The sequence below is a fragment of the Macrotis lagotis genome, chromosome 8 (assembly GCF_037893015.1).
Source record: "Macrotis lagotis isolate mMagLag1 chromosome 8, bilby.v1.9.chrom.fasta, whole genome shotgun sequence".
NCBI classification, from domain to species: Eukaryota; Metazoa; Chordata; class Mammalia; order Peramelemorphia; family Peramelidae; genus Macrotis; species Macrotis lagotis.
Genome location: NC_133665.1, coordinates 27643281 through 27669958, shown reverse-complemented (window position 1 = coordinate 27669958; position 26678 = coordinate 27643281). Strand labels below are relative to the sequence as shown.

The 26678-nt window shown below is 40.7% G+C and overlaps 2 protein-coding genes across 10 annotated transcripts in view; one reads left to right on the top strand and one right to left on the bottom strand.

Annotated features, from left to right (window-relative positions):
* Positions 1 to 7255, top strand: part of NUDT2 (nudix hydrolase 2) — an 83240-nt gene extending 75985 nt beyond the window's left edge. For 7 of the 8 annotated variants that reach the window (XM_074196597.1, XM_074196600.1, XM_074196601.1 and 4 more), the window contains exon 4: positions 6707 to 7255. In XM_074196597.1, the coding sequence (XP_074052698.1) occupies positions 6707 to 7023 (317 nt within the window). In that variant the 3' untranslated portion in view covers positions 7024 to 7255. Of the gene's footprint in view, positions 1 to 1880; positions 2261 to 6706 lie in introns of all 8 variants that reach the window. The other variant, XM_074196604.1, reaches the window with a different exon arrangement.
* The window catches only part of KIF24 (kinesin family member 24), a 117109-nt gene extending 90970 nt beyond the window's left edge, over positions 1 to 26139 (bottom strand). For both annotated transcript variants that reach the window (XM_074196587.1, XM_074196586.1), the window contains exons 1-3: positions 25923 to 26139; positions 19654 to 20112; positions 15984 to 16121 (exon numbers count right to left, since the gene is read on the bottom strand). In XM_074196587.1, coding sequence (XP_074052688.1) covers positions 15984 to 16121; positions 19654 to 20112; positions 25923 to 25977 — 652 coding nt within the window. In that variant the 5' untranslated portion in view covers positions 25978 to 26139. The remainder of the gene's footprint in view (positions 1 to 15983; positions 16122 to 19653; positions 20113 to 25922) is intronic.
* Between the last annotated feature and the right edge of the window lie 539 nt (positions 26140 to 26678).

Sequence of the window (26678 nt, the reverse complement as noted above, 5' to 3'; positions counted from 1 at the left end):
GCTGGGTCTGTTTCCCATTTTTTGCCTAGCACTCAGCAGGCTACTTTTCATGGTTGTTGATTAGCATGGCATAGTGGTGGGGGGGCAAGCACTGGACTTGTGTTGGGGTGTGGGTTAGTCAAGGAGAGCATTGTCCTAGATTTGGCATTTTCTTTTTGTGTGAACTTAGGTTAAATGTTTCATTTTTCTGGGCCTGAGTTTCTCATCTGATTAATGAGGGGATTGGACTAGATCTTCTCCAATGTCCTTTCTAGCAATAACATTCTAGGATTCTATAAAAGTTTTGATAATGTTCTCTTGACTTTGCCACTTGAACTTCTTAGAAAACTATGTAAAAACACAGATTTTGTGGCTTCTATCCAGGGAGCATCTGAGATAATTTATATTAAGAGCAGTGTACAGAGATAAAGTATGATGGACTTGAGGGTAATTACGCTCACTATCATATTTATTTAGAGCCTCTTGTTGGAAGCACTATAATGAGAGAATGTCAAGGGATACTATTTGGAAACTTCCTATTCTCATATGAATATAAGTTATTAATATTAAGCAAAAAATGCACAACTGAAAAACCAGTGAAGGACCTGGAGAATAGATAATGGAACATAGTGCCCTCCTTCACAGCAGAGAAACAGGGATACTAGGATAGAATATCTTAAGCCTTGTCAGAATTGGTGAATATATCAGATGCTTCTGCTTAATTGGTTCTTTTTTGGTCACAAGCAGGGTTCCATCTGAAGGAGAGATTGAAGTAAATGTCTATACAGATAAAGCATCCTTAAACATTTTTTAAATAAATTTGAGCAGAAACACTTGAAACACATTTACTTGATGAAATCACACCAGGTGTAAGACTGAGTATCAACTGGAGAGTTGGTCTTAATGATTCAGAGGGCTGAAAATTGGGTAGTTTGTCCATAAGAAAACAGATTCCTATTATAACTGGCACACAGAGAGTTCTTTGCATTGTACAGAGCATCTTGCATATATTATATCATTTTGTCCTCAGGAGAGTCCTTCTTTACAGAGATGCTAATATAGATAGTTAGGCTCCTACTTACAGAGATGGAGGAAGTGATTACTTGTTGCCATTAAGATAGGAAGTAGCAGAGAGAGACTAGACCAGATCTGCCAACTCCAGTGGAATAAATAGTTGGTGCATTGCTCCTGAAAACTTCATAGAAGAAAGGAGTGATGAAGGGGGTATTTGAAAGAAGGATAGGTCTATCTTGGACCACAGATTTAAAGCTAAAAGAAGCCTTAGAGTCTTGTAATCCAAATTCTTCATTTTCCAGATGAGGAAACAGGCCACGTAAAGTTCAAGTTACTTGCCCACAGTTACCTAGGTAGTGTCAGGACCTGTATTTGAACCCAGGTCTTCTGAAACCAAATCCTATACTTTCCCGCCCCCCCAATACTGAGCCACCTTGAAGATGGATGGAGAAACAGGATATTTTAAAAGTAGTCAAGTATGAGGTAAGAAGGCTTGACCCAGGACTCTAGTTCTAGGATAGAGTGGGAAAAGTGTAGAAAGAGTCACTGCCCCTTTTCCTTAGCTGATGGTACCCCCTTCTTCACCATACCTTCTAGAGTTCTCCAGTTGTGAGTCAGCTGTCATCATTAGGCACTTAGGTTGAATATATTCACTTTATCTGCCCTGTTTACTTCTCTGTGAATATGTTGGGTCTCCTCCTCCTTCCCTTTCCATCACTCTGGGTAGAATATATCTTCTTTAAAGTCAGGGACAGTCTCACTTTTATTACCAGCTTCTAGTTCAGGTCACATTATGTGATGGCCTCATGTAAATGCTTGTCAATTGATCAGTCCTAACTCTGCTACTTAGTCATTATGTTATTTAATCTTTCCTCTTTAAAATGAAGGAGTTGCCAGAGAAGTCAGAATCAGAAGACCAACCCAACCACAATATTCATAGCATTACTCTTGGTGTGCCTATCCTTTGAGGAAGAATGAAAATTATTGCAGTCTGGCCCTATGGAATGTATCATGCAGCAGAAGGACTAATGTGAAGAATGTCGAGAAATGTGCCAAAATTTGTACAGATAGGGATCAAGTTCAGCAGCAAACAAGAAAGCAAGCTGTAGAGGGACCTCCACAGTATGAAGGGAAAGCATCATTACAAGCAAGTGAACCCTGTGAATTGGAAAAACCATTATAGATAATGAAACTCACCCCCCTTCCCTTATGAAGGAAATGTGGAGCACTGCTAGGGCATGGCATGGGCACAATATATACTTGTCAGGTGAGGTTCTCTGTTAGGGATTTTTGCATGATTATCTTTCTTTGTCACAAAGGAAGATTCATAGAGGGAGAAGGAAGTGGGTGAAAGATGGCTTATGTAAAGATAAAAGGCATTAAAATTTTTTTAATTTAATTTTTAATACATTTAATAAAATAAATAGGATGAGGGTGTTTGACACCTAAAGTTCCTTCTGGCTTTAAACCTTTGATTTGGACAACAAGGTTTAAGGGAAAGAGTCCTAAACTAAGAGTAAGTAAACCTAGGTTCTAGTTCTGCTTCTGGCAGGATTCAGTAACCTTGGTCAATTCCCTTCAACAACCTGGATCTCTGCCTCCTCTTGTTTAAATTGGAAGTATTGACCCATGTTATCTTCAAGGGCCTTTCCTGTTGGAAGAGTGAGATTCTGAGAAAAGTGGTACATTGTGCACTCATCTGGAGCCTAGAGATCAGGATGCAAAAAGCCAAGGGCCTGAATTGCACAACATAAGGAGAGCAACACAGGAAGCCTAGAGTCAATGAAGAAAGGACATTACATTTTGCTGACATATCAAGCAAAAAAAAAATCTAAACCCCAAAAAATAGAAGAAGAGAGGGATAAGATCAGTGAACAAATAAATAAAATTTAAGTAGCAATCTCCAGAATACTTTGGAGGGGAATGAACTTCGAAAAAGGAGATGGAAGGAAGTTTCTGAAATCACAAAAACCAACTTACTGAGTCCATAAATATAAGCGAGAATGGTCATAACTGCCTTGGGACCTCTTAAGGTAACACTGTAGAGTGGCATTTCTACAAATATCTCAAAGTGCTCTACAGTCAAACTACTGAAAAGCTTGGTACTTAGCCCATTCAGAACATGTCATCACTCTAGCCAAGAATGGCATTTTGCCAGGGAGAAGTTTGTGCAGGTGCTATTCTAAACTTTTGAGGGTGATCAGGGTCCCTAACTTTGAATTATCTTAAAGAGGACTGCTGAAGAAAGGCAGTGACTCATGTTAAACAAACTGGTAGAGAGGAAAGTACTTTGGATCTGATGTTAGAAGACCTCAGCTTGAGCACCAAGCCTTGGTGCCTATTAGTTGTGTGATCACACAAGTAACAGAGCACAGGTTTCTTCTATCTATAAAATGAGGGTGATAATTATTAACGTGTCTCACAGGGCCATTGGGAGGATCAAATGAGATGATGCATGCAAAGTGCTTTTATAAAACGTAAGCTATTATCATTGGATCCTACTGGGAAGGCTTATAACTGGATGATTTGATTTGAAGGATGGGTACCGGACCTGCTCCTGTGATTTTTATTGATAAGATAAGGAATCTTCTTCCTACTAATGCTGGTCTACACTTTTTTCTACAGCACTAGCCCTGAAGAGTTGCTTGTAGCTGAAATGTCAAGCCCCCATGGAAATGAGGGCTCCATATGCAGCCCAGCCATATAGTGATTTAGATTTTGTTTAAATTTAAGCCTGAATTTATTTACATCAAAAGTGTTTTATTAAAAAAAAGTATTTCATAATTATGTGGTTCCTGGGTTTGTCTTGGTAGGTACACTTTCAGGATTGCCTGTGATAATTTTTTTTAAATTCATTTTGAATCTAAATACATAAAGATAAAAAAAAAGCATCTCCAAGTACCCAGCACAACATGGAAAAAAAATTTACTATAAAACCATGAATTTATATTTAACAGTATACTTTTTTAAAGAAAAAAGTTATTTAGGTTTTAAAATGTAATGATTTTGTTATATTTCTATTTTATTTAATATTTCCTAATTACATTAGGGCCACTAGGTGGAACAGTGGTTAGAGGACCAGTTATGTAGTCAGGAAGATCTGAATCCAAATCTGACCTCAGATCCCTGGGCAAGTTACCCTGTTTGCCTCAGTTTCCTCATCTGTAAAATGAACTGGGGAAGTTGGCAAACCCCTCCAGTGTCTTTGCCAAGAAAAGCTCAAATGGGGTCATTTGACTGCACAACAACAATTACATTTCAACCTGGTTCAGTTGGCAATAGGGAGTACTAAGGGATATGACAGACAGAAACTCAACCCAAGTCTTCCCAGTTCTGAGTACAAATTTCTTCAGAGGGAATTTGCTAGACCTGGAAGACCAGGGGTGCTCTTTGAATGAATTTTTATGTGAGTTTGATAGCATGATGTAAAAATGGTAGCTGTAGAAAGCATCATTCCACTTTTCCAAGGATCCCTAATTTGAACCATTTTTTTTAAAGAAAGATTTTGAGCTCTACAATTTTTCCCCTATTCTTGCTTCCTTATTGCCCCCCCCAGAAGACGGTCTATTAGTCTTTACATTGTTTCCATGGTATATATTGATCTAAGTTGAATGTGATGAGAGAGAAATCATATCCTTAAAGAAGAAAAGTAAAGTATAAGAGCAAAATTACATAAGATAATGGGGTTTTTTTTTTCCAAATTAAAGGTAATAGTCTTTGGTCTTTGTTCAAACTCTGCAATTCTTTGTCTGGAAACAGATTCGTATTCTCCACTGCAGATAGGCCATAATTGTGCCTAATTGTTGCACTTATGGGATGATTAAGTCCATCTAAGTTGGTCATCACCACCATGTTGGGCGGACAGTGGTTCTGGTTCTGCTCATCTTGCTCAGCATCAGTTCATGCAAATCCTTTCAGGATTCCCTGAATTCCCATTGCTCCTGGTTTCTAATAGAACAATAGTGTAATTTGAACCATTTTTAAAACTGCTGTCCCAGCTGAGACATCAGTGGTTAGGATTGAGGGTGAGGGGAATGGCATGAGCAAGCTTGGTCTGTGAAAGGGTTCTCCATTTCCAAAAAGCTACTGTTTTAGCAGCCTCCCTTTGCTTCTCTGCTTGCTAGTGGTTTTTCCTAGACCCTTCTGGGTTTGGCTACAGTCTGTATTCCCATAAGAACTTTCCCTTATGAAAACTAAATCTAGCTTTTCCCAGGAGAAAAAGTAAGTTAGAAAATGCTTTTGGTTCCTGCTTGGGAGCTGTCATCATTGTGGGCAAAGCACAGTGTTTGGGACTTAGCTTTTGGTTGCAGGACTACCAGCATCTGTTGCCAGTACCAACAGCACTTCCCCACAGACCAGAGGTTAAATTACTTAACTCTTCAGGGCTTTAGTTCCCTCTCTTGTCAAGTGGAGACTTGTTTGAAAAACATCTAGCTCTCCAGAAGAAAAGTGATTCTTGTTTGTTGAGGAATCAAAGCTGTTAGGATGATTCAGATTGTGCCTGAGTGATGTTTTGGTTCAGTTTGATTCAACAGACTTTTCTTGGATGGCTAGAGTAATTTTGAGACCCTCTGCTAAGTTGTGTGGAGGGGATGCAGAGATGAGGAAATCACAGTGCCTGCCCTCAAAGAATTTGCAGAGTAGTTTTGAGATAAATGGGAAACAACTGTAATTCAAGCAGGATGTGATACACACTATGACAGTGGTACAAAGTCCATAGTGATTTGGAAGAAATAACAATCATATTCTGAAGGACTAAGGGAAATCTCTCACTCTCTCAACTACAGAACTAGAATGAAAAACCTTTATTCCAAACCATTCTTGCAGGAATACATGACTTGTACTCTTGGTAACCCTCTTAGCCTATGGATATTATTCTCAGAGAGAAAGTTGCAGGCAGAATCAGAAGGAAACAATTGGCAGGGGTGGCTTGGAGAAGAGATGTGCCTGTTGCTGACTGAGTTTGGCTGACCTTCATCCTTGAGTTGACATGGGAGGGTTAGTCCTAGATATGTTTTAGTAAAGAAATACCCCATCCCTATTCAGATACACTGTGGTATAGTGGGGAAAAGGCTGAATTAGTAGTAACCACCCCATCCCCTCCATCATACGATAGATTGGTGGTGGAAAGAATGATGACTTTAGATCAGCAGACTGGTTTGAATCCTAGCTTTGCTTCATATTAACAGTGGGGACTTGGGCAAGTCACTTAAACTCTCTAATCTTCAAATTGAGGATAAGATCTATGCTGTTGACCTCAAGATATTGTGAAAAATCCTAGAATATAAACTCCAAAGGACTTTTAAAAAACTGTTTTAATTCTTATATAAAAAGAAACTCAGGTTCAGAGAAGTTAAGTATTTTGCCTATTAGAGTAAGAAATTATATAGAAACTGTACTGGTATCTATCTTCTAATCCAATGTCCTTTCACTTCAGTTTAAATCAAGTATATGAAATTTCAATGTGTAGTGGAGATAGCATGGAATCTGATTTTAAATACTTTGACTATTCCTCACAGAGTTGTTTTGGGGAAAAGCATTTTGTAAAGTTTAAAATGTTTTATATATATATATATATATATATATATATATATATATATATATAATATGATGGCAAAGATGGCAATAACATCACTCATTAAACCAGCTGTATTAGGAAATATCTCACTTGGAATTCATTTGAGACTTAACATCTTCTCTCTTTTGTCACCAGGTCATGTGGACCCAGGAGAGAGTGACTTAGAGACAGCTTTTAGGGAGACCCAAGAGGAAGCTGGCCTGGATGCCAGCCAGCTGAATGTCATTGAGGGATTCAAGAGTGAGCTGAACTATGTAGTCAACAGCAAGCCCAAAACAGTTATCTACTGGCTGGCTGAAGTGAAGGACTATAACGTGGAAATTCGGCTGTGTGAGGAGCACCAGGCTTATCGCTGGCTGAAGCTTGAGGAGGCCTGCAAGCTGGCTCAATATAAGGAAATGGCAGCATCCCTCAAAGAAGGACACCAATTTCTCTGCTCCAACACACCTTGATCCTATGAAAGGGAAAGTCTTTTGATATATCCAAGATCCAGCTTCCTGAGATTCTCAGCTATGTTTTCTGAGATCAGCCACTATCCTGGTTAGATAATCCAGCTGTGCAGTTGAGGGGAACTGAATCAACCAATGAAATCAGGCCAAGGTTTTTGGGTCAGAGCAAATATTATGATGTTGAAATGAATATCTGAAAATATAAAGCCAATAAAGCCAAAATATATAAAGCTCATGTACCTGAGGAATAAATTCTGTTGTCATTCACTTTTTAAGAATTAAAAGTTATTTTTTTCAATGTTTAGGGTTTATTAAGACATAGTAATGAGTATAGAGGTAGGGAAAATTGAAGTAGGATGTTCTTGGCTTTAGCTATAGTACTTATTTGAAAACACCAAACTGTGAGATCTTAATTTCCTCCACCCATACTGCAGGATCCCTGAGGTCATGAATGTCAAAACTTAGATAGATCCAGAAGATCCACAACCCAGAGATCTGGCATCCCAATATGTCCTTTTATTCTCTGAGCCTCTAGTGAAGTTTGATTCCTTGGAGCCCAAATGAAAGTTAACTCTCTCTGAAAATGTTCTTTCTTTCACCCCAAGAAAGGTACCAAGAAATGCAGCATGCATGAACCATTGACTTCTGGGGTTTAATGAATTTATTACGCAATTATACCTGGGTTAACAGGTTCAAGATCCAGTGGGTACAGAGCAAGAAGGAAGAGCAGGCCATTCAGCACATTTAGGTCAACATTTGGTTCCTATGGTGTTTCTAACCGCCGGCTATCATTCTATTGATCCAAAAAAGATTTTTATGAGCCAGTAGAGTCATGAATGTGGGGCATTTTCACAAGATGCAGTTAACAGAGTAACCCCTCAAGAGGTGTCCAAGCTAATGACACTAGTCATGCCCTCAATGGCCACTTTCTGAGCTACTGGGAATATGTATTTAGTTACAGATATTTTAGATCTGAGTGAACAGACAAGTACCCTTTAAGTAGCTTTGACCTTAATTGTAGAATAAAAGAATCACAAAAGTGAGGTCTGGATGGAAGGTTAGAGATTGGACACTGAGGCACTGGTGTGTGTTGGTGGTAAGAAGTGTGCCAGAAATATATACTCCTCCCCAAATGACTTCATAGAAATTCAATGCTTTGTCATTGTGTTGAGGCTCCAAGGTTTTTTGGTCATTCAGACTCTTCTCTAGTATATTGATAACCTTTTGAAAGGGAATGAATTAAGCATTTATCATTAATAGTTTATTTGGAGATTAGTTGAGAGGATAGGGGAGGCAGGGAGAAGTGAACTCATGCCAAGGACTGAATGGCTACAGAAGTGCCACCACAGATCCCACCTGTGTCCCAATTTTTACTCAGATCCAATTCACTACTTGATCAACAAATGTTCCTTTAGAGATCTCAGGAGACTAGGAAGTTCATTATTAGCTTATTGCTCTATGAATAATGGGGTGAGAAGGTATTTCCCCAAAATTTTGCTTAGACTTCAACTCCCATCCAAGACTGATTGACCCACTTCCCAGCCATCTTCATCCCATGCCATTGTACAGACAACTTTCCCTTCCTCTACTTTGCCAACTTCAGCTCTGAGAACAGTCTTCAATACCACCGTTTTCAGAAAGTTCATTCATTTGCCCTACAACTCCATTATCCCTGTGATTTCCCCTATATATTTTCTTGTTAGAATATAAATTCTTTGAGGGTAAGATTGTCTTTTTTTCCCCCTGTATTTGTAAACCTTCAAAAAAATTGAAGGATTTACAAATGTAGGGTCTGGCACATAAATATTTAATATATGTTGGGGGTTTTTTTTGGTTGTTGATTGTTCAGAGAAAGAGAGACTTGGCACCTACCTACCGTCTTTCCCCCTACCTACCTTCTTTCCCCCCTTCCCCCCTTCCTCCCTCCCTCCCTCCCTCCCTCCCTTCCTTCCTTCCTTCCTTCCTTCCTTCCTTCCTTCCTTCCTTCCTCCTCCTAACAAATGAAAGCAACATATGTTCAGGTGTCCTAGACAAGGAAAATTAAACACATAATGCTCTAAGAAGGTCCAACAATCATGGCATTGTTTTAGATGAATGTTGGGAGTCATCTTTTGAGCCAAAAAAAAAAAAAGAAAACTGCAGGGGTACCAGGTGCTTAACTCTATTGCCTTGCAAAAATTAAAATTAAAAAAAGGAAACTGCAGAGAAGAAACTTAAGGAAGTATTCTGGACAGACCCAAGATGTGCCTCCCTCTCCATTTCCCCTATTTTTTAAAATAATCCTTGTCCACTTTTCTGAGGGAAAGCTATTCCAGAATCTTGGAGCTATAAGAGAGCTCAGAAATCATTTAGCCCAGCTGTTTTGCTTTACTGAAGACAGCAAGACTCAGGAAAATGTAGTTTTTATTAGCAGGTTCTAGAACCACAGCTCCACTGGCTACTAAGGTACCCACAGTTATCAGACAGGTCTCCTGCCTAAGGTTCTGGCATCACCTTCATAAATAAAGAATAGATTAGTATTTTATTCAGATACTTAGGCTATAGAAGGGAGCTAATAGAAGCTATAGAGTCCATGAGAAAACAGTCACAGAGAGGTTGTGACTTGCCCCAGGGTCATAGCCAAAAAGTGTTTGATGTGAGACTTGAACCAAGACTTGCTGATTCCAAGCTCAGTGTTCTCTCCACTACCTTTCTACAGGTATCTTGCTTTGATTGTTTGTAAAGTGTGTTATGAATAAGTCTTGTGGGAGATAAGTTGAATTGTAATCCATTTCAACAAGAATTTAAGCTAAACATGCCAGGTTTATGCCAGGTATCATTTTAGGATCTGAGGACATGAAGATAAAAAAATTGAAACAAGGTTTGTCCTGTGATAGAGGAACTGGAATGTAGAATATTGGATATACTCCTAGATATAACAGATGTGTTGGTGTGGTTTGCTGAACTGATTTTTTTTTCTCTCCATAAAATTTTACTTAAAGGAATGACTTTCTAGGCAGGGAAGTAGGGAGGAATATATTTGAAATATACAAAAAGTACAAACAAGATTTCAATTATTTTAACAAAAGGAGTCACTGACCCCAAGGAACTTAATATTCTTTTGGAGACAATTACATGTACATAAAAAAATTAATTACAAAATATACATACAAGAAATTTCCAGAAGGAGGACATAGGTCTAAGATGAAGATCCAAGTCTAATTAGACACTAGAGACTGTGATTTCTCTGTCTCCCAGAAGGAGATCCCAGATCTAAAGTGAAGGCAGAAATCTGATAAGCTCCAAAACCTCTCTCTCATTGCAGAGTCCAGAATAGGACTGGACTCAAAGCAGGCCCTTGAAAGATACAGGCTGGACTAATTCAGATGACCAGGGCTGATAAAGAGTGGGGTAATGCTTCCATCTTTCCATTCAATGAGTATCTCCCCATGTTGGAGTGATGAGGAAAGAGAGACAGGTAAATTGGGAGTTCCTGGGCTTCCCTGGCCTAGGGATAGCTCCCCTTTAGGGAGTAATGTAGCCCTCGGACCATTCTGGGAATAGCTCTCTAGGGCAGACAGAGGCTTCTTTTTCTTTTTCCTGCAGGATAGGGAAGAAGACAAAGGAAATGGGTTATTCATCTCTGCCAGAGATAAAAGCCCTCTCTGGGTTCTGAGGACTGCTCTTCTCTCCATGTATAATTGGATTATAGCTCACAGAGTTAGAGGCTATCATAGAATTCCACCCAATCTTTCTCATTTTACAGATAAAGAAACTGAACCCCAGAGCAAGATGGCTTGCCCAAAGTGACTATGATATAGTCAGGATTCGAACCCAGGGCTTCCAATTCAAAATCTCACTCTTTTCACTGACTGTCACTATGGTGATACATTTATTTGACCTAGAGCAATAAAAATTTAAATTTGGAGAAAGTTGTGTGGTATAGTAAGAAAGCAGATGTCCATAAAGGCTTTGTGAGTTTGCAGTAGTGATAATAGCTAGCACTTTAGAAATATCTCATCCTCACCACAATTCTGGGAGGTAGAAGCTATTTTATACTCATTTTAAAAGATGAGAAAACAGGATGAGAGAGGTTGGGGGACTTGCCAAAGCTCATATGGCTAATAAACAAGCCAGTATTTGAACTTGAATCTTTCTGGTTCTAATTCCAGCACTATTCTTCAACCCTTAATTTCCTTAGAAATTCACTTAACCTTTCTAAGCCTCAGTTTCTTCCTCTATAAAATGGAGATGAAAATATCTAGCGTGTACCTAGAAGGGCTGTTGAATACATAAAATTAGTGTGTGTAAAGCACCTTGTCAACCCTCAGGTGTTACATAAACATAGCTATATATATTTTTTTAAATTTTTCTGAGGGATGAATTGACTGGTAACAGCTTCCAGATTAGAAGACCTTGGAGGGAGGCCCCCAGGTCTCCCTGTCCTTTTGACAGCAACTGACCACCCGTTGCTTTGGAAAGTGTCAAAGGCTGATTGCAGAAGAGCTCGTCTCTTCCACAGGAATTGTCTCTGACCTTAGAACTGTTTCCTACCCTCATTAGAGATGGCCATCAGTCATCCAGTTCCTCCATGTTGCCCTCCTCACTGATCATGCCCCACTTCCTCACTAACAATGCCCTTTCCAGCCCTCACCCACGGTATTGCCTGGTGTCTGTTGCCTGATGCCTTCAGGTACTTCTCTGTGCTGGGGGATGCCTAATTAATATGAAGCTGGGAGGGACTTTATTGATTATCCAGCTGAATCTATTGTTCCACTAATGAGAAAGCCAAGTGTCAGAGAATTAAAGAATGTATATGTTGGGTGAAGAGGTGACAATAACACTGACCTGTTATAACAGATATTGAAGACAAGGATGGTGACTCCCAGGACAACAGCCAGTGGACTCAGGACCATCATAGCTGTCTTCCAGTTTGCCCCTGAAATTGGAGACCTGTTAACAAATTTTGGGAAAGACTGGACAAAACTTTTCTGCCCCGGGGTGACCCATGACAAAATTGCAAGGATGGTAAAGTTTTCCTTTGACTCCATCTTCCCTTGAAAGTTAAAACTATTCAGAGTTTAAGCTTAAATCTGCTATCTGCAATTTCCCCTTCTCCTCCCCTTTTCCCACTGATATGTTCTCCAGGTTAAACATACCCTTCTTCAGTGTTCCTGAGATGACATGTTCTCTTGGGACCAATGGACTAAGTGCAGGATCTGAGCACTTTGAAAATCAAATCTTGTTTCTCTCACTTAGCTATATAAACATTTTTCAGCTCCCTTTTTTTCAGAGGTATTCTTTCACTTTAGAATCTAAGATCTCAAGGGCAGAGAATGTCTTTCTTTTTACTTACTGCTTTTAGCACTTTTTCCCCCTTGAAGTGACCCAGAGCCCTCTTCCTGCCCTTCCACTGCCTCACAATCCCTGCATCACCAATATTCACTGCCTTTGTTTTCTGATGGGATCATTCCCTCATCCCATTGGTCCTTCCTCTCAACACTCATAATGGAATTGGTAGAGAAACTTGTTTGAAGTTCACACAGTAATGGTGAAGAATGACTTAATGTGTCTGTCCTTCCAGGAGATTTGTAGTTGCATGGATTATGCCTTAATCAAATAGAATGAAACTCTTAACAGTGGAATTCTCGGGAACTGGACACATCAGTGAGAAAGAAGTTTGGGGACTGGGGAGTAGGGATTTCATTAGTGCATATAACTCCCATTCACAAATCCCCTTCACATCACAGTGGAACTTCTTCTCACAGGAAGAACAAATCTAGCTATTAACTACAGTTGTCTTCATCAGAGTATAGGGAAGCATAGAGGATCAGTTTGTCTGGGCCCACTGAATCTGTAATGCAGTTCTCATCCACTCACGGATCAGGCCTTTCCTTTCACAGCCATCACCTACTCTCCAACAACAAGACTTGATAAAAGGAGAATCACCTCTTTTCCAGGAACATTTTGTCCTCTGAAGTCTGTGGTCATAAAATTCAGAGGATGAGAGATTTAAGCCTGGAAGGGACCTTGTTGTTTTTGTTGTTCAGTTTTATCAATTGTGTTTGAGTCTTTCTGACCCCATGCAACATACCATCCAGGGGTCAAAGGTACTGGAGTAATTTGCCATTTCCTTCTCCAATGGATTAAGGCAAACAGATTAAATGACTTGCTAAGGTTCACATAGCTAGTAAGTGACTGAAGCTGAATCTGAACTAGTCTTCTAATTTTACAAAGGAAATCTAGTCCAAATCCTTTGTTTTACAAATAAAAGCCGAGGGGGTGGCTAGGTGGTGCAGTGGATAGAGCACTGGCCCTGGAGTCAGGAGTACCTAAGTTCAAATCCGGCCTCAGACACTTAATAATTACCTAGCTGTGTGGCCTTGGGCAAGCCACTTAACCCCACTGCCTTGCAAAAACCTTAAAAAGAAGAAAAAAAGAAAAAGAAAAGCTGAAAGCAACATTCTAGCAGTTACACCATCCCTAACACTTTTCCCAGGGAATCATTTGATGTTGCAGGGGATAGAGCCCTGGACCTGGAATCAGAAAGACTCATTTTCATGAGTTCAAATCTGGCCTCATACACTTAAAAGCTGTGTGAGTGACCCTGGCAAGTCACTTAAACCTGTTTGCCTCAGGTCCTCATTTGTAAAATGAGCTGAAGAAGGAAATGGTAAACTGCTTTCTAGTATCTTTGTCAAGAAAACCCCCACGGAGAAAACAAGGAAAGAGGGAAGGAAGAAAGAAAAGAGGAAGGAACAAAGAGAGAAAAACTAAGAAAGAAAAGGCAAGATTCTACTAAGACCAATGAATTTAAACAAATAGAATCTGATGAAAATGTATATTAGACACAGCCTTGACAGAGCCAAGAGTGAAACATTAGGAGCAAGTAGGGAGGGTATATTCTAAGGGAAACTAAGAAGGTTGTGGACACTAAGAAAGGGTTGAGGTGATTGGGTCAGGGAGAATTATACAATGATGACAATTATAATTTTATTGTGAGTATGGCTATTGCATCCCAATACACTCTAGTCAAATGATAAATTAAGGTGAGATTAAGATAAAGTGACTGGAAGACGCAAAAGGGAGGATTAGAGGAAAGGTAACAGGAGCCATAGTGGAGAGTTTTGAAGGTGAGGGTGACAAAAACACAATGGCTCCTTAAGTCAGACCAATTGCTCCTGTCACTGTGGATGCTAAATTATCCTTCTGTTAGAATATAAACTTTGTATTTACATCTCTAGTGCCTAATGTTTGGCAAATCGTATAGGCCCTAATAAATGCTCAATGATTTATTGATGACTGTTGGGCCACATCCATATGGACACAACCAGTAATCATATACATACTGCCTGGATTTGTCTGAGGATGGGAGGGGTGGGGACACAGGAGTGCAGAAGCTGAGCAACCAACAGATTAGCAAGGAGCGGCTACTTATGGGGACAGTCAACTTGCAGTGGTCACTCTAAGTGACTGACTGTAAAACCTGTACCATTTCAATAGAGACAAGAAGTTCCCTGAGTTCATGAGTTGCCCCCAAGAAACTGAACCATGATGCTCTAGCCTAAAAGATTTTTGTCTAAGGGGAAAGCCTTGTGATAGAGGCCTCAGTAGCTTGCCATGGAAGCAGAGGGGAGGGGAAATGATGTTCTGGCTTTTTTGACTTGATGATCAGGCAGGATCATGGACTGGAAGGAGACACTGGTTGAATTAAGATTGCCTACACTATTCATTCCTCATTCATTCTGATTAATGCTTCATACAACAAGCTTTGTAAGTAATGAATCATAGTCAGTGAGTATCAGATGGAATGAACCTGTTGAATTGTGGCTAAGCCAAGAATCCTGAGCCAAGGGTAAATCTCCACTCTTTAGACTAAGGGATGCTATGACCCACAAAAGATGATGATAATGATGTTTGTTCTTCAGTATCAAAGTAACATCAGGGAGGTGATACCATGACAAACACATGAATTGGATTTGAAGTGAGAGGAGGGTGATGTACTAAGTCATCAGCCTCACTTTCTCTTCCAAAGCCAACTGGTTCATTGTCCAGCTATGAATCAGTACGACTGAAGATGGTCCTGGATGTGAGTCAATCAAGGTTGCCCAAGGTCACACAGCTAGTAAGTGGCAAGTGTCCAAGATCAGATTCGAACTCCCATCCTCCCAACTCCAAATCCAGTGCTCTATCCACTGTGCCACCTAGCTGCTCCAGCCCACAAAAGAAGAGCTAAGAGGAAAGAGGTTCCAGCTCTCTGAAAAACAGGTAGCTTGGGGGCTGTCTCACAAAATGGCCTCTGGTGTTTGATGAGTGTTTGATAGACAGTACCTGGTCCTTCCTACTAAATAAATCAGATAATGTCTAAGGGGTCCCTGACAACTACATCTTTTATTTACAAGCTGCTTTCTGCCTCCCTTTTGTAAGCCTTGAAGCTCCCCAAAAAGCAAGTCCATGAGGAGAACACTCTTATTTGCTCTATCCTAAGAAGTCACCACCCATCATCTGGTGGCAACTCTCTGGATTATATATCCTAAAGCTCAGGAAGAAATAAATAACCTCTTGACAAAGAAAACATTTAAAAGTTTGTCAAAGCAAACATAAAGAAAATCATGTACCCAGATTTAGGCAGATGCTTGTCTACCCTGTGCCATTTGAGGTTGGAAGAACAATGGTTCTGTTTGCTTTTATCTCTGTGATATTTACTGATCTGTATGGGAATTTAATCTGAGTTTTCCATTTCAGCATCTCAGCACTATGCTTCTCTAATCACTATATACCAGACCTTGAGACCTGAATTCATGCTCTAGAAAGGAAGGAGGAAATTCTACATGTCCTAAGAGAGATTAGGATGCCTTCTCAGTTAGACACACCCAGGATACAATGATACAGAAAGTAATGAGTTTATTATGTAAAGGTCCAAAAGTCACCCAAACTACTCATGATCCAGGTTGTGAATAGGGCATGAAAACAGAAATACTCACTTTTTTCTGCCACCAGGGGCACCCATGTTGGTGAAGGTGTATGGGTAAGGTTGCTAGTGGGGGTGACATTTGCTGTTTGTACAATGTCCCACGAAGACAGATCCTCCTTATTTTGCTCCAGAGAAATAGTGGCTTCAACTGGGGAAGGAGACAGATATGAGTGATAGAGATTGTCACTTTATACTCATAGATGTGCAGGATCATAGCTCAAAAACATCTCCTGTAGGGAGTTTTAGGTCTCTTTGGGGGCTCTTCTCCCATCTTCATAAGGGTGGTAGTCTCCCCAGAGTCATCTTCTCATTCTTATTTTGGAGATTTCATCCACTCCCTTGGATTCAAATGTTTCCCTAGCCATCTGGGTGTCCCAGCAATATCTCAAATTCAACATGTCCAAGATTGAACACAGTCTCTTCACTCTCCCAAATTAAAAAAAAAAAAGCTGCCCCTCTTCCATAATTCTGTTGTGTCTACCACTAATCTCCCATTCACCTAAACCTTAGTTAACCCTGACCTCCTCTTCATATCTAATCAGATTTCAAGTACATTCCATCCTACTTTCACAATATATTTTGTACAGGTCCGTTTCTGTCTCATTTATCTTTATTGCCCTTTGACTAGACTATTATATTAGCTTCTGATAATTATTCTCTGTCTCCATCTATCCCCTTTCTAGCTCATCCTTCATAATGCTGCTAAAAATCCTCTTCCTAAGGCATAGGCATGACCATGCTACTTCCCTGCTCAAAAATCTTCATTGGCTATCTTTTGCCTACAGGCTGAAATGCAAGTTTGCTAATCTGCCATTTAAGGCCTTCCAAAATCTGACTAAGGCTACAAATTACAGATGAATTGCTCATCTGCATCAGTGAAGAGTGTTTCTGCTCCAGAAATTCCCCACACTGATTAAGCCATAGATCTGAACTGTCAAAAAAAGAGCTAGGTGCAAGGAATGCAATGATGAACAACACCATTCCATTCTGCTCTTGTGTTGTCAGAGGTCAGTTACAATGTCTACAGAAGAATTTCTCCTTTCCAGAATTAACTTGACCCCTGTCCCCAAAGGGATAGGGTGTCCTTAGAGTGGCCTCTCTCCAAGAGAAAATCCTGTTCTAAATTGACTTGCCAGTGCCACTACTTTCTTGTTCCTAGGTTGCCTGGGAATTTTGCTGCTGGCACAACCTGGAATGCTCTTCCTCCTGACCTCTGTCTCTTAGTTTCCTTCAAGACTCAGTTCAAATCCAACCATCTGCAAGAGACATTTTCCAGTCCTGCTAGCTTTCTTCTGAGATCATCCTCCACCTATTTTATCCTTCACTGTATCCCTAGCACTTAGCATCACACTTGATAAACATTCAAAATGCTTTTTTTGATTGAATATATTGAAGCATTCTTTCTTTTCATGCAGGCAGTGGGGAAAATGGGTTTGCTGTACCCTCTGCTCATATCCAGGCTGCTCAGACCCTCTGTTCCCAACTGTACATATTCAGAGAAGCAGCACCTTTCTATCAGACTTTACCTCTTTCTGTGTCTCATCTCAGGAAATGACCCACTGGGGACATAGAGTTTCTCTCCCCACTGCTAACCTAGGCTGAGGTTCATGAAGTCCCCACTGCCCACCATATAAGTGCTTTGGGGCAAATCTCCAGTTGCCCACTCTTGCTTAGGAGAAGACAAATGGAGAAAGGGAGAGAGAAGAAGGCATGGACTTTTAATGGTGAATGGGAAGCCCCAAGAGCCATAGAAGTATGGAGAGAAGCTGTACCCCAATATATTCTTGATTCTCAGCACCCATACCACCACTCTCAGACATTGCTAAGAGTGAGATCACTTTCTTACTGGTAGAACCGAGATTTTAGTTTACTTCTGATCATGGAGCCCCTGACTCTTTAATACTCTATCACCTAAACCAATCTATATGATTGATTATTGTTTTACTTTCTCACTTTGATTAACTATCACTCACTATTCATGATTAGTTTTTGGGTAATAAGAGTTTTATGAGAGGGAAGCTAAAGTGACTGAGATTAAGCTGTTATTCTTCAGTTCTGGGGCAGTACCACTTTCCTCCCACACCCTAGAGTGACCTGAAAGAGTGATTTTTATCCTGAACCGCCCCCCCCCCAAAAAAAAGAAAGATTCATGTATATCATGCTGAATTGCAAATATCTGAGATATATAAATTTTGAGCTAATTCTAGCATATCATCCCTTTTAAAGATGGGAGTGGGGGAGTCATGATTGCCCATTCCTGGCTGTACACTATAACAACAAAGTAGAAGAGGGGTAGGATATTCCAGATCTTTCTATATATGCATGCTATATGCAAATCACCCATGTTTATATTGAATGGTCCATCAGTTAATTGTATACTATTTGACCTTTACAACAACTCTGTGAGCTAGGTGATATTATTACCCCCATTTTATAGACGAAGCAACTGAGGCTCAGAGAGGTTATGTGATTTATCTAGGGTCATACAGCTTGTAAATTTCCAAGACAGGACTTGAATTCAGGTCTTCCTGACTTCAGATACAGTGCTCTATCCATTCTGCCACCTAAGCTTCATATTTTATAATTTTCATGTTAAGAAGGTTAGCCTTGCAAAAAAACAAAGAAAATGTACCCCTTGCCCCCTTACTAAAGATTGGAAGCTAGATTGTATATACCATCAGTCTCAGATTATAGAGGAAACAGTTTTGCTGAGTTACTTTTTTCTTACTCTTTCATATAAGGAATAACTTCAAATATAGAAGTGAGGGGGAATATATATATATATATATGTATATATATATATATATATATATATATATATACACACACACATATATATATGGAAAGGAATCACAGAATTTGAAAATTGGAAGGGATGTAAAAGCAAAACATATCAATTTCTTTTGTGTGTTCTTCACTTCAGAGATAACCACATTTAAGTGGAGGAACTCTGAAACAGCAAAATGCCCCAAGACACAGAGAAATAAAGCTTTAGAATTTCAAAGTATAGTAACAGCTGGTTGAAGGTTGTTTTAAAAGTAGGGAAGGCTTCCCAGTGCCCTTCAGCTCACACAATATAATTAGCTGCCATGCTCCCTTAAGCAGAGAGCCAGACCTATTCCCCATAATCTAATAATTCTTTACTTTTATAGAATGCTCTCTATGAGGTAGGTAATGTAAGTATTATTATTCTTATTTTACAGATGAAATAGCCAAGGCTCCAAGCAATGAATCCATATGCCCAAGGTCTTTGGATGGTTAGGATCAGAGAAAAAGTTCTAGTATGCCTGAAATTCTCTTCCTCCTCATCACTTGACTTTCCTGGCTTCCTTCAAATCCCAAATAAAATCCTACATCTACAGGAAGCCTTCCTCCTTAATGCCAGTACCTTTCTTTTTTTTTTTTTTGCTTCTCTCCTCTTGATCTTGTAGAAATCTTGTTCATGCATGGTTAACTCCATGTCATCTCTTCCCCAATAGACTGTGACAGTCCTTGAGAGCACAGACTGTCTTTTGCCTTCCTTTTTATTTCAAGCACTTAGCAACATGTCTGGCATATCATAAATGCTTGTTGACTTGGCCAGACCCAGATCTCTTTACTCCCAGATGGAAGGATAAGCCTTCCACCTCACCAATCTTCCAAGAGTATGTCTAATAGGCAGGTCTTACCACAGATCTCACCTCTGTGTGTGAATGGCTCCTTCTCAGGACTCTTGTCCTTGCGATCTGGCCCAGGGGTCCCAGAGCAGACGTTGGCCATTCCAGGCACTGCTTTCCAACGACTGAACTTGTCCTTCCGACGAAGAACAAAGATTTCCTGGGCATTCAGTTGTCCATGGAGGTGGAGACCAAGGCCCTGCAGGCTCAAGTGACCCTTACGGGAACAGCCCCAGGTCTGGTGGAGGTGGTCCCCACAGTGGCTCAGTTGGGCCACAGCAAATTCCTGGGCCTCACCAATGGCAAGACACCCAGGAATATGCAGGCTAAAAAGGGCTCGGCTGACGGGGTTCCAGCCCCATTGCTGGGGTCCAGCATCAGGGTGGCAAGTGACCAGTGAGATCTGTTCCCCACCCTGGGGGTCCACCTGCAGGCATGCATTCAGCCCAGGATTATGGATCATAAAGGCTTCAGCCCAGGAACCTGCAGAAGAGGAAGAGAAAAAATGTGGGAGGCCCATTAATATTTGATAAAAAAAACAAAACAAAACAAAGAGACCTAAAATATGGCTGAGGATAGGAGCATAAATGAACAGATAGATAGATGGTTAGAGGGCTGATGACCCTGACATCTCAGTGTATCTCTATAAAGTTCAAGATTCAGTTCAAGTACCACTTCCTCCCTGACCTCTCCATTCAGTCCATAAAGACTTATTTTTTCCTTCTTGGGCCTCCTAGAAAATCCATATAGCGCCTGACCACTGATACCAATTTCCTTGGTTAGATCATATGCATTTTAAGGGATGTGACCCTGTATTATTCATCTGTGTGTGAACTAACACCCAGAGCACAGGTCTCTTTACTCCATAAGTGGTCGCTGATAATGATATAATGATTATGATCTAGGCAGCTTAGTGGTGCAATGAAAAGAATGCAGGACCTCAAATCAGGAAAACCCGAGTTCAGATCTTGTCCTTAAACATTTACTGGTTGTGAGATTCTGGACAAGTCATTTAACCTTTGAGTTCCTGAGTTTTCTCATCTCTCAAAAGGGAATGATAAAAGTATCTATGAAGATAAACAAGATAATCTTTGTAAAATGTTTTGCAAACTCTAAGGCATTTTATAATTGGCAAACTCTAAGGCATTTTATAATTGGCAACTCCTCCTCCTTTCTACTTTTTTTCCTTCTTTTCCTTTTTCTTCTCTTCCTCCTCCTTTTCCTCTTCCTTCTTTTGTTTTTCTTCTTTTTCATCTCCTCCTTCTGCTGCTTCTTCTTCTTTTCAAAGGGGCACAGATATGTTATCTACTACATGTTCACAAAGGTCTTCATTTGTCCAAACTTACTTCCCCCCTTCACTAACTTGGATTCTCTGGTCTCTTCACTGTCTCCTAAGTAGATATTTGTGACTACTTCCAATATCATGGCTTTCATTATGATGGCCTCTCTGCTGTCCTCCAACTTTCCATAGCCAACTTGACATTTATGACCCAGTTCCAGTTTCACTTCTTCCATGGAAGCCTTCTCTTCCTGTTCCATGCCACACTGATCTCTTCCTTCTATGTCCTCCAGTCCTAATTGTCCAGTTATTTCTGGTCCCCCCACCCCGATTGTGAACTACTCTCTGATAATAATGCTTTGTCTTTCATTCTCGAAGAAGACCTTGATATCAGGAAGGTGATGCCATGACAAGAATGTGAATTGGATTTCAGTGAGGTGGTATTGTGCTTAAGTCAACTCACTTTCTCCTCCAGAACCATCTGGGTCTAGTGGTCAGATATGTCAGGATGGCTGAAGATGACAGAGCAATAAGGATTAAGTGACTTGCCCAAGGGTACCCAACTAGTAAGGATCAAATGTCTGAGACTGAATTTGAACTCCCTGTTGACTCCAAGGTCAGTGCTCTATCCACGGCACCAACTAGCTGCCCCACTCTCTGATGGCAAAGGCCAGAATGCCTCCCCTTCTTGAGGACTTCTTTGTACTTTTTTGCACATGAACACACACAAGGTTGGATGTATGTCTGTGCTCAGACTTAAACATACATACATTTTGTTCCTTGCATACCTTTCAATGTTTTTGCACCGACTTCCCCTTATATTTGGAATCCCCCCTTCTTCCCCTTCACATATTAGAATCCCTGGTTTCCTTTCAGATTCATCTCAGATGCCACCTTCTCCATGAGGTCATTCTTGGCCCATCTATCCCCTTCTCCCCACCAAGTTATCTTTCATTTATATCATATGGATCTTGTATAAGGCCATTCATTTTCTTGTTGTCTCCTCCTTTAGAATATAAGCCCTTTGAGGGAAGAGACTGTTGCCATCTTTCTTTGAATCCCTATCACTTCCAAGATCTCCTACTCTATCTGGGGCAATTGTCCTGATATATCTCTCTACTGGACCCTCCAGAGGACTCTGGAGGAGAGAATGAGTGACTTTGTATAGGCCTGCCTCACTTAATTTCAGTTCTCTTGTAAATCATGATATCACCTTCTTCATGGTGTTCCTCTTCAAGAAGAGGTCCTCCTCAAGAAGGACAAACAACTTACCACAGTGTCAGGTCTATAGTAAGTGGTTAATAAATATTTGTTGATTGATTGACCTACATGTAAACCATAGGCACAAACACACCTTTGTAAGGCATGACATAGATAGGCGCTCTCAAGTACCCACTCAAAGGACTTGTGAGCCTTACTTTCCAGGAGAGAGACCATAAAAGGAAACTCCAGAGCTCTCCAGTTTAAGTTCTTGGGAGGAGGCTGAAATCAGAGGGGACACATAGGGTCCTGCCAACTCTACAGTTAAAAATAGGTCAGTTCCCGGAGGACAGAAAGGAGCCTGGGGATGGGATATGAGGGCCAGAGATGGGGAGCGAGTGTCTGGACAATAGCAGGAAAGAGAACAGCTTGAGTTTCCATTGGATTTTCCTTCTCCAACTGATACTCAAACGGAAATCTTGTTGGGAATGGTTTGTGCAGCTGTTCTATTGGGGGAAGGTTTTAATATTTCCTTCAGACTCCTTTTACAAGAGTGTGTGTGTGTGTGTGTGTGTGTGTGTATTATTTAGTGGGTAAAGTAGAGGAGAGAGCAGATGTGTGCATGGACAAGTATATACTTGGCCATATATATGTGTGTATGTATATATGCTCTGTGCTAAATCCAAGACTATGTCTACATCTGTATGTGTGTACACATATGTCTGGTCGGAAATATCTGCATGTTTGCTGTGCATGTATTACAATTAATCTAAAGTCTGATTCTGGAAGTATCTAACTGAAAAAAAAACCTGTGGAATCTCTAGTGAGATGAAATGAGGCTTAGGCAACTAGATGGCACAGTGGGATAGAGTGTTAAACTTGTAGTTAAGAAGGACTAAGTTAAAATCCTACTTGCCCTTAGATACATATCAGCTATGTGGTATGACCTTAGGCAAATCACTTCACTTCTGTTTGCCTCAGTTTTCTCATCTGAAAAATGGACGTTTCTAGCAATGGGAGACAGGTAATAGAATGACCCAATCAATAAGACAGACCAACAAGAAATATGAACCTGTTTTGTTCAGTTTTTTTTTCAGTCATGTTCAGCTCTTCATGACTCCATGAAGTGATTTGCCATTTCCTTCTCCAGCTCATTTTATGGATGAGTAAACTGAGGCAAACAGGGTAAAGTTACTTACCAAGGATCACACAACTGGTATCTGAGATCAGATTTGAACTCAAGAAAATGAGTCTTTCTGACTCCAGACCCAGTGCTCTATACACTGTGCCACATAGCTGGACAATTTTCTATGCCCTCACCAGGTATAACAAAGATTCCTCTCCCCAACACCCTACAAAGGTTGATAGCCAATCACCCTAACTTCATCTAGAAGAGCTTTTAACCATTTCTTTATAATTCCTCCCTTCTCTTTTTTCTTGCTTCTTTCTTTGTTTCTTTCTTCTTTTCTCTATCCCTTTAAAAACCTTCTCAAATGTCTCACGAAGCCTCCTTCCCTACCTTAACTACATTCAGATCTCATCATCTTACAGTTCTCATTATGAAATATTGCATTGTATAGTTAACTGTAATCATTTCCTGTCCTGCAACTAAACTATAATGAGGTCAGGGACTATGTCATATATGAAACTCTGTGTCCCCTAAAGGTCTAGCATAATGTTCTGTAAATAATTAGCACTTTATACATTTTAAAAAATAGAATCAACTTGACAAAGGCATGGAAGTAGCCATGAATTTGTTAGCCAATCCAACTTGATCAGGAGATAAGAGCAGAGGAGTGAGAGCAAAGGCTAGAAAGATAGATTGAAGGCTAGACTTAGAAGTGCTTTGAATGCCATGCTAAGGAATTTGGACTTTATCTTGGAATCACTAAGGAGTCTCTGGAGGTTATTGTTTGGTTGTGTCTAAATTATCATGACCCATTGGGAGTTTTCTTGGCTGAGATATTGGAATAATTTACCATTTCCTTCTTCAAGATATTTTACAGATGAGGAAACTGAGGCAAATAGGGTTATGTGATGCCCAGGGTCAGATAGTAAGTATCTGAGACCAAATTTGAACTCTCAGAGTTGAGTCTTCCTGACTCTAGGCCCCGTACTCCACCCATTGCACTTAGCTGCCCTTTATATGAAGGGGTGAGTGACAATTAGAGCTCACTTTAGGGAAATTATTCATTCTAATAGTCTAATAGTGGTAGGTGGGAGAGATTGGATCAGGTAGAGAGGAGAAACCAGGAGACCCATTGCAAAGCTATGACTAATGGTCTAAGTGAAGAAAATAATAAGGGATTGAACTAGGACGGTCATAGTGAAGATAGAAAGGACTTGATGATGTCCCTACAATCTTGGCTCATGGCTTCAGTCAAGAGTTGACTTAGGGGCGGCTAGGTGGTGCAGTGGATAGAGCACTGGCCCTGGAGTCAGGAGGACCTAAGTTCAAATCTGATCTCAGACACTTAATAATTACCTAGCTGTGTGGCCTTGGGCAAGTCACTTAATCCCATTGCCTTGCAAAAAAACTAAAAAAAAAGTTGACTTAGTGACAATGAAGGTGATGGCAAGAGATTTCTGGCTGTGACTCTGTCAGTCCCTTGGTTTTCTTTGTTACAAGGAAGGATTTGATGGGGATTGGAAGGGATGGGGAAAGATATATATTGAGAAAAAACTGAAAGAAGACATCAATCATTTCTTTTCCTCAAAGAAATTCCTGCTCCTTCTACCCATAAAGGTCTAACAGAATAAAAAACCCTGTTAAATAGCAAATCAAAGAGATGATTAATTCAGGAGGTAGGCAGAACAGTGAATAGCAAAGAAAAGACAGAAGGAATGGGGGTATGTAAAAAAAAAATCACAAATTAGAACAAGAAGGGACCTTAGAAGTCATCTGACTGCTTCATTTTTGCAGACGGAGAAACTGTGACCCAGGCACATTAAAATACTTGTCTAACATCCACAGGTTGAAAGTAGCACAGACTGAATTTGAAATCACATCATCTCACTTCAGAGCTAAAGATCTTCCTCCTGGCCCACACTGACAGTTTATGAGTGAGAAACAAAAGAACTGTCTAACCCAAGATCTGGGTCTAAGACCTTAAACTAGGGATTTTTTTCCTCCTAGGTCCTGGGGTGGAGGGAGGGAGGGGAAAAGGGCTTAGACTCTAACATTGGAAAGGAACTGGGGGGAAAGTGGTATACGAGGCACAGAATTATATGAGCCCAATCCAGGATTCAGCCATTAGATTTTAGTGATGGAAGGGGAAACTGAGCTGGGCACCATTTCTAAGTAACAAAGACCAAAGGGCCCAAGAATTCTGGGCTCTTGTTCCAGTTAACTAAGCTGCCCATAGAGTCCTCAGACCATTCTACAGAATGGGAAAGGGAAGGATAGCAGTATGAGCACATCTCCCAGGAAGTCAGGCTAGGGTCCCAGGGACTCAAACCCTGGTTGTTTTCTCATAGAATGATTTCTCAGGTCAGGAACTCCCTCCATTTCCTGCTCTCTTCTTCCCAAGTTGTCTCATCAGATTTCCCCCATACATAGCCCCAGACTTCTATGGGAATCACCCTACTACCACAAAAATCCCTTTACAATGACCTTGAGAATTTAGATATCAGATACTCTACTTTTTCCTCTCCTTTTTTCCTCCTCCCAGACCAGTCCTTCCCCTATCCCAAACAATAAGGGGAACTAATAAGGGTTTGTCATAATCTCAGAGACTTCTAAGGGGTCTTTCCCAAGACCATACTCATCCCCCATCCCCAGGTTCATGCCTCCAAAGGGAGAGACCAGACTCACCCAAGAACCAGACGAGGAATCCCACCCAGGTCATCTGGGGTATAGGCCACTCCATCGAACTGACAAGGAGCAGGGTGATTAGGTGGGGGGAAATGTCCCCCCACTCCAGATGCTCCCCTCCCACTCTGGGTAAGGCCTGGGGTGGGAGGGGAGGCCAGGGAACCTGGGATTCAGGGAGCTGGGGTTGTAGCTGGTTGAGCTAGTTCAGAAACTGTGATAGGAGAGGGAGGAGAGGGAAATGTTTAAGGAGGGGGCGAGAGCAGGGAGGAAGCCTGGGGGACCGGATAGGGGAGGAGTCAGAGAACAGTGAGAGGGAGAGAGGAGAAGAGTAGAGGGAAGAGAGAAGAGGAGGAGGAAGAAGAAGAAGATGGGCAGGACAAGGAAATCAAGAAGGATGAGTGAGAAGGGAGAGAAAAAGTAGAGAGGAAGGATAGAAGAAGAGAAGTGAAAAAGCAGAAAAAAGATAAAAAGAGAGAAGATGGAGGACAAAAAGGAGAGATAGAGGAAGAAGGAGGGAGGAGGAAAAAGAAAATAAAAGAGGAAAAGGAAGTGGAGGAAGAAAGGATGAAGAAGAGAAGGGAGAAAGCAGAAAAGGATAGAAAAGAGAAATGGAAAACGAGGTAGAAGAAGAGAAGGTGGGATAGAGGAAGAAGGAGGGAGGAGGAGGAAGGGGAGAAAGGATGAAAAGAGGTAGTCTAGAGGGAAGCTATGACTCCCCCATCCCACCCCACCCCCAGCCTACTATACCTTAACTTT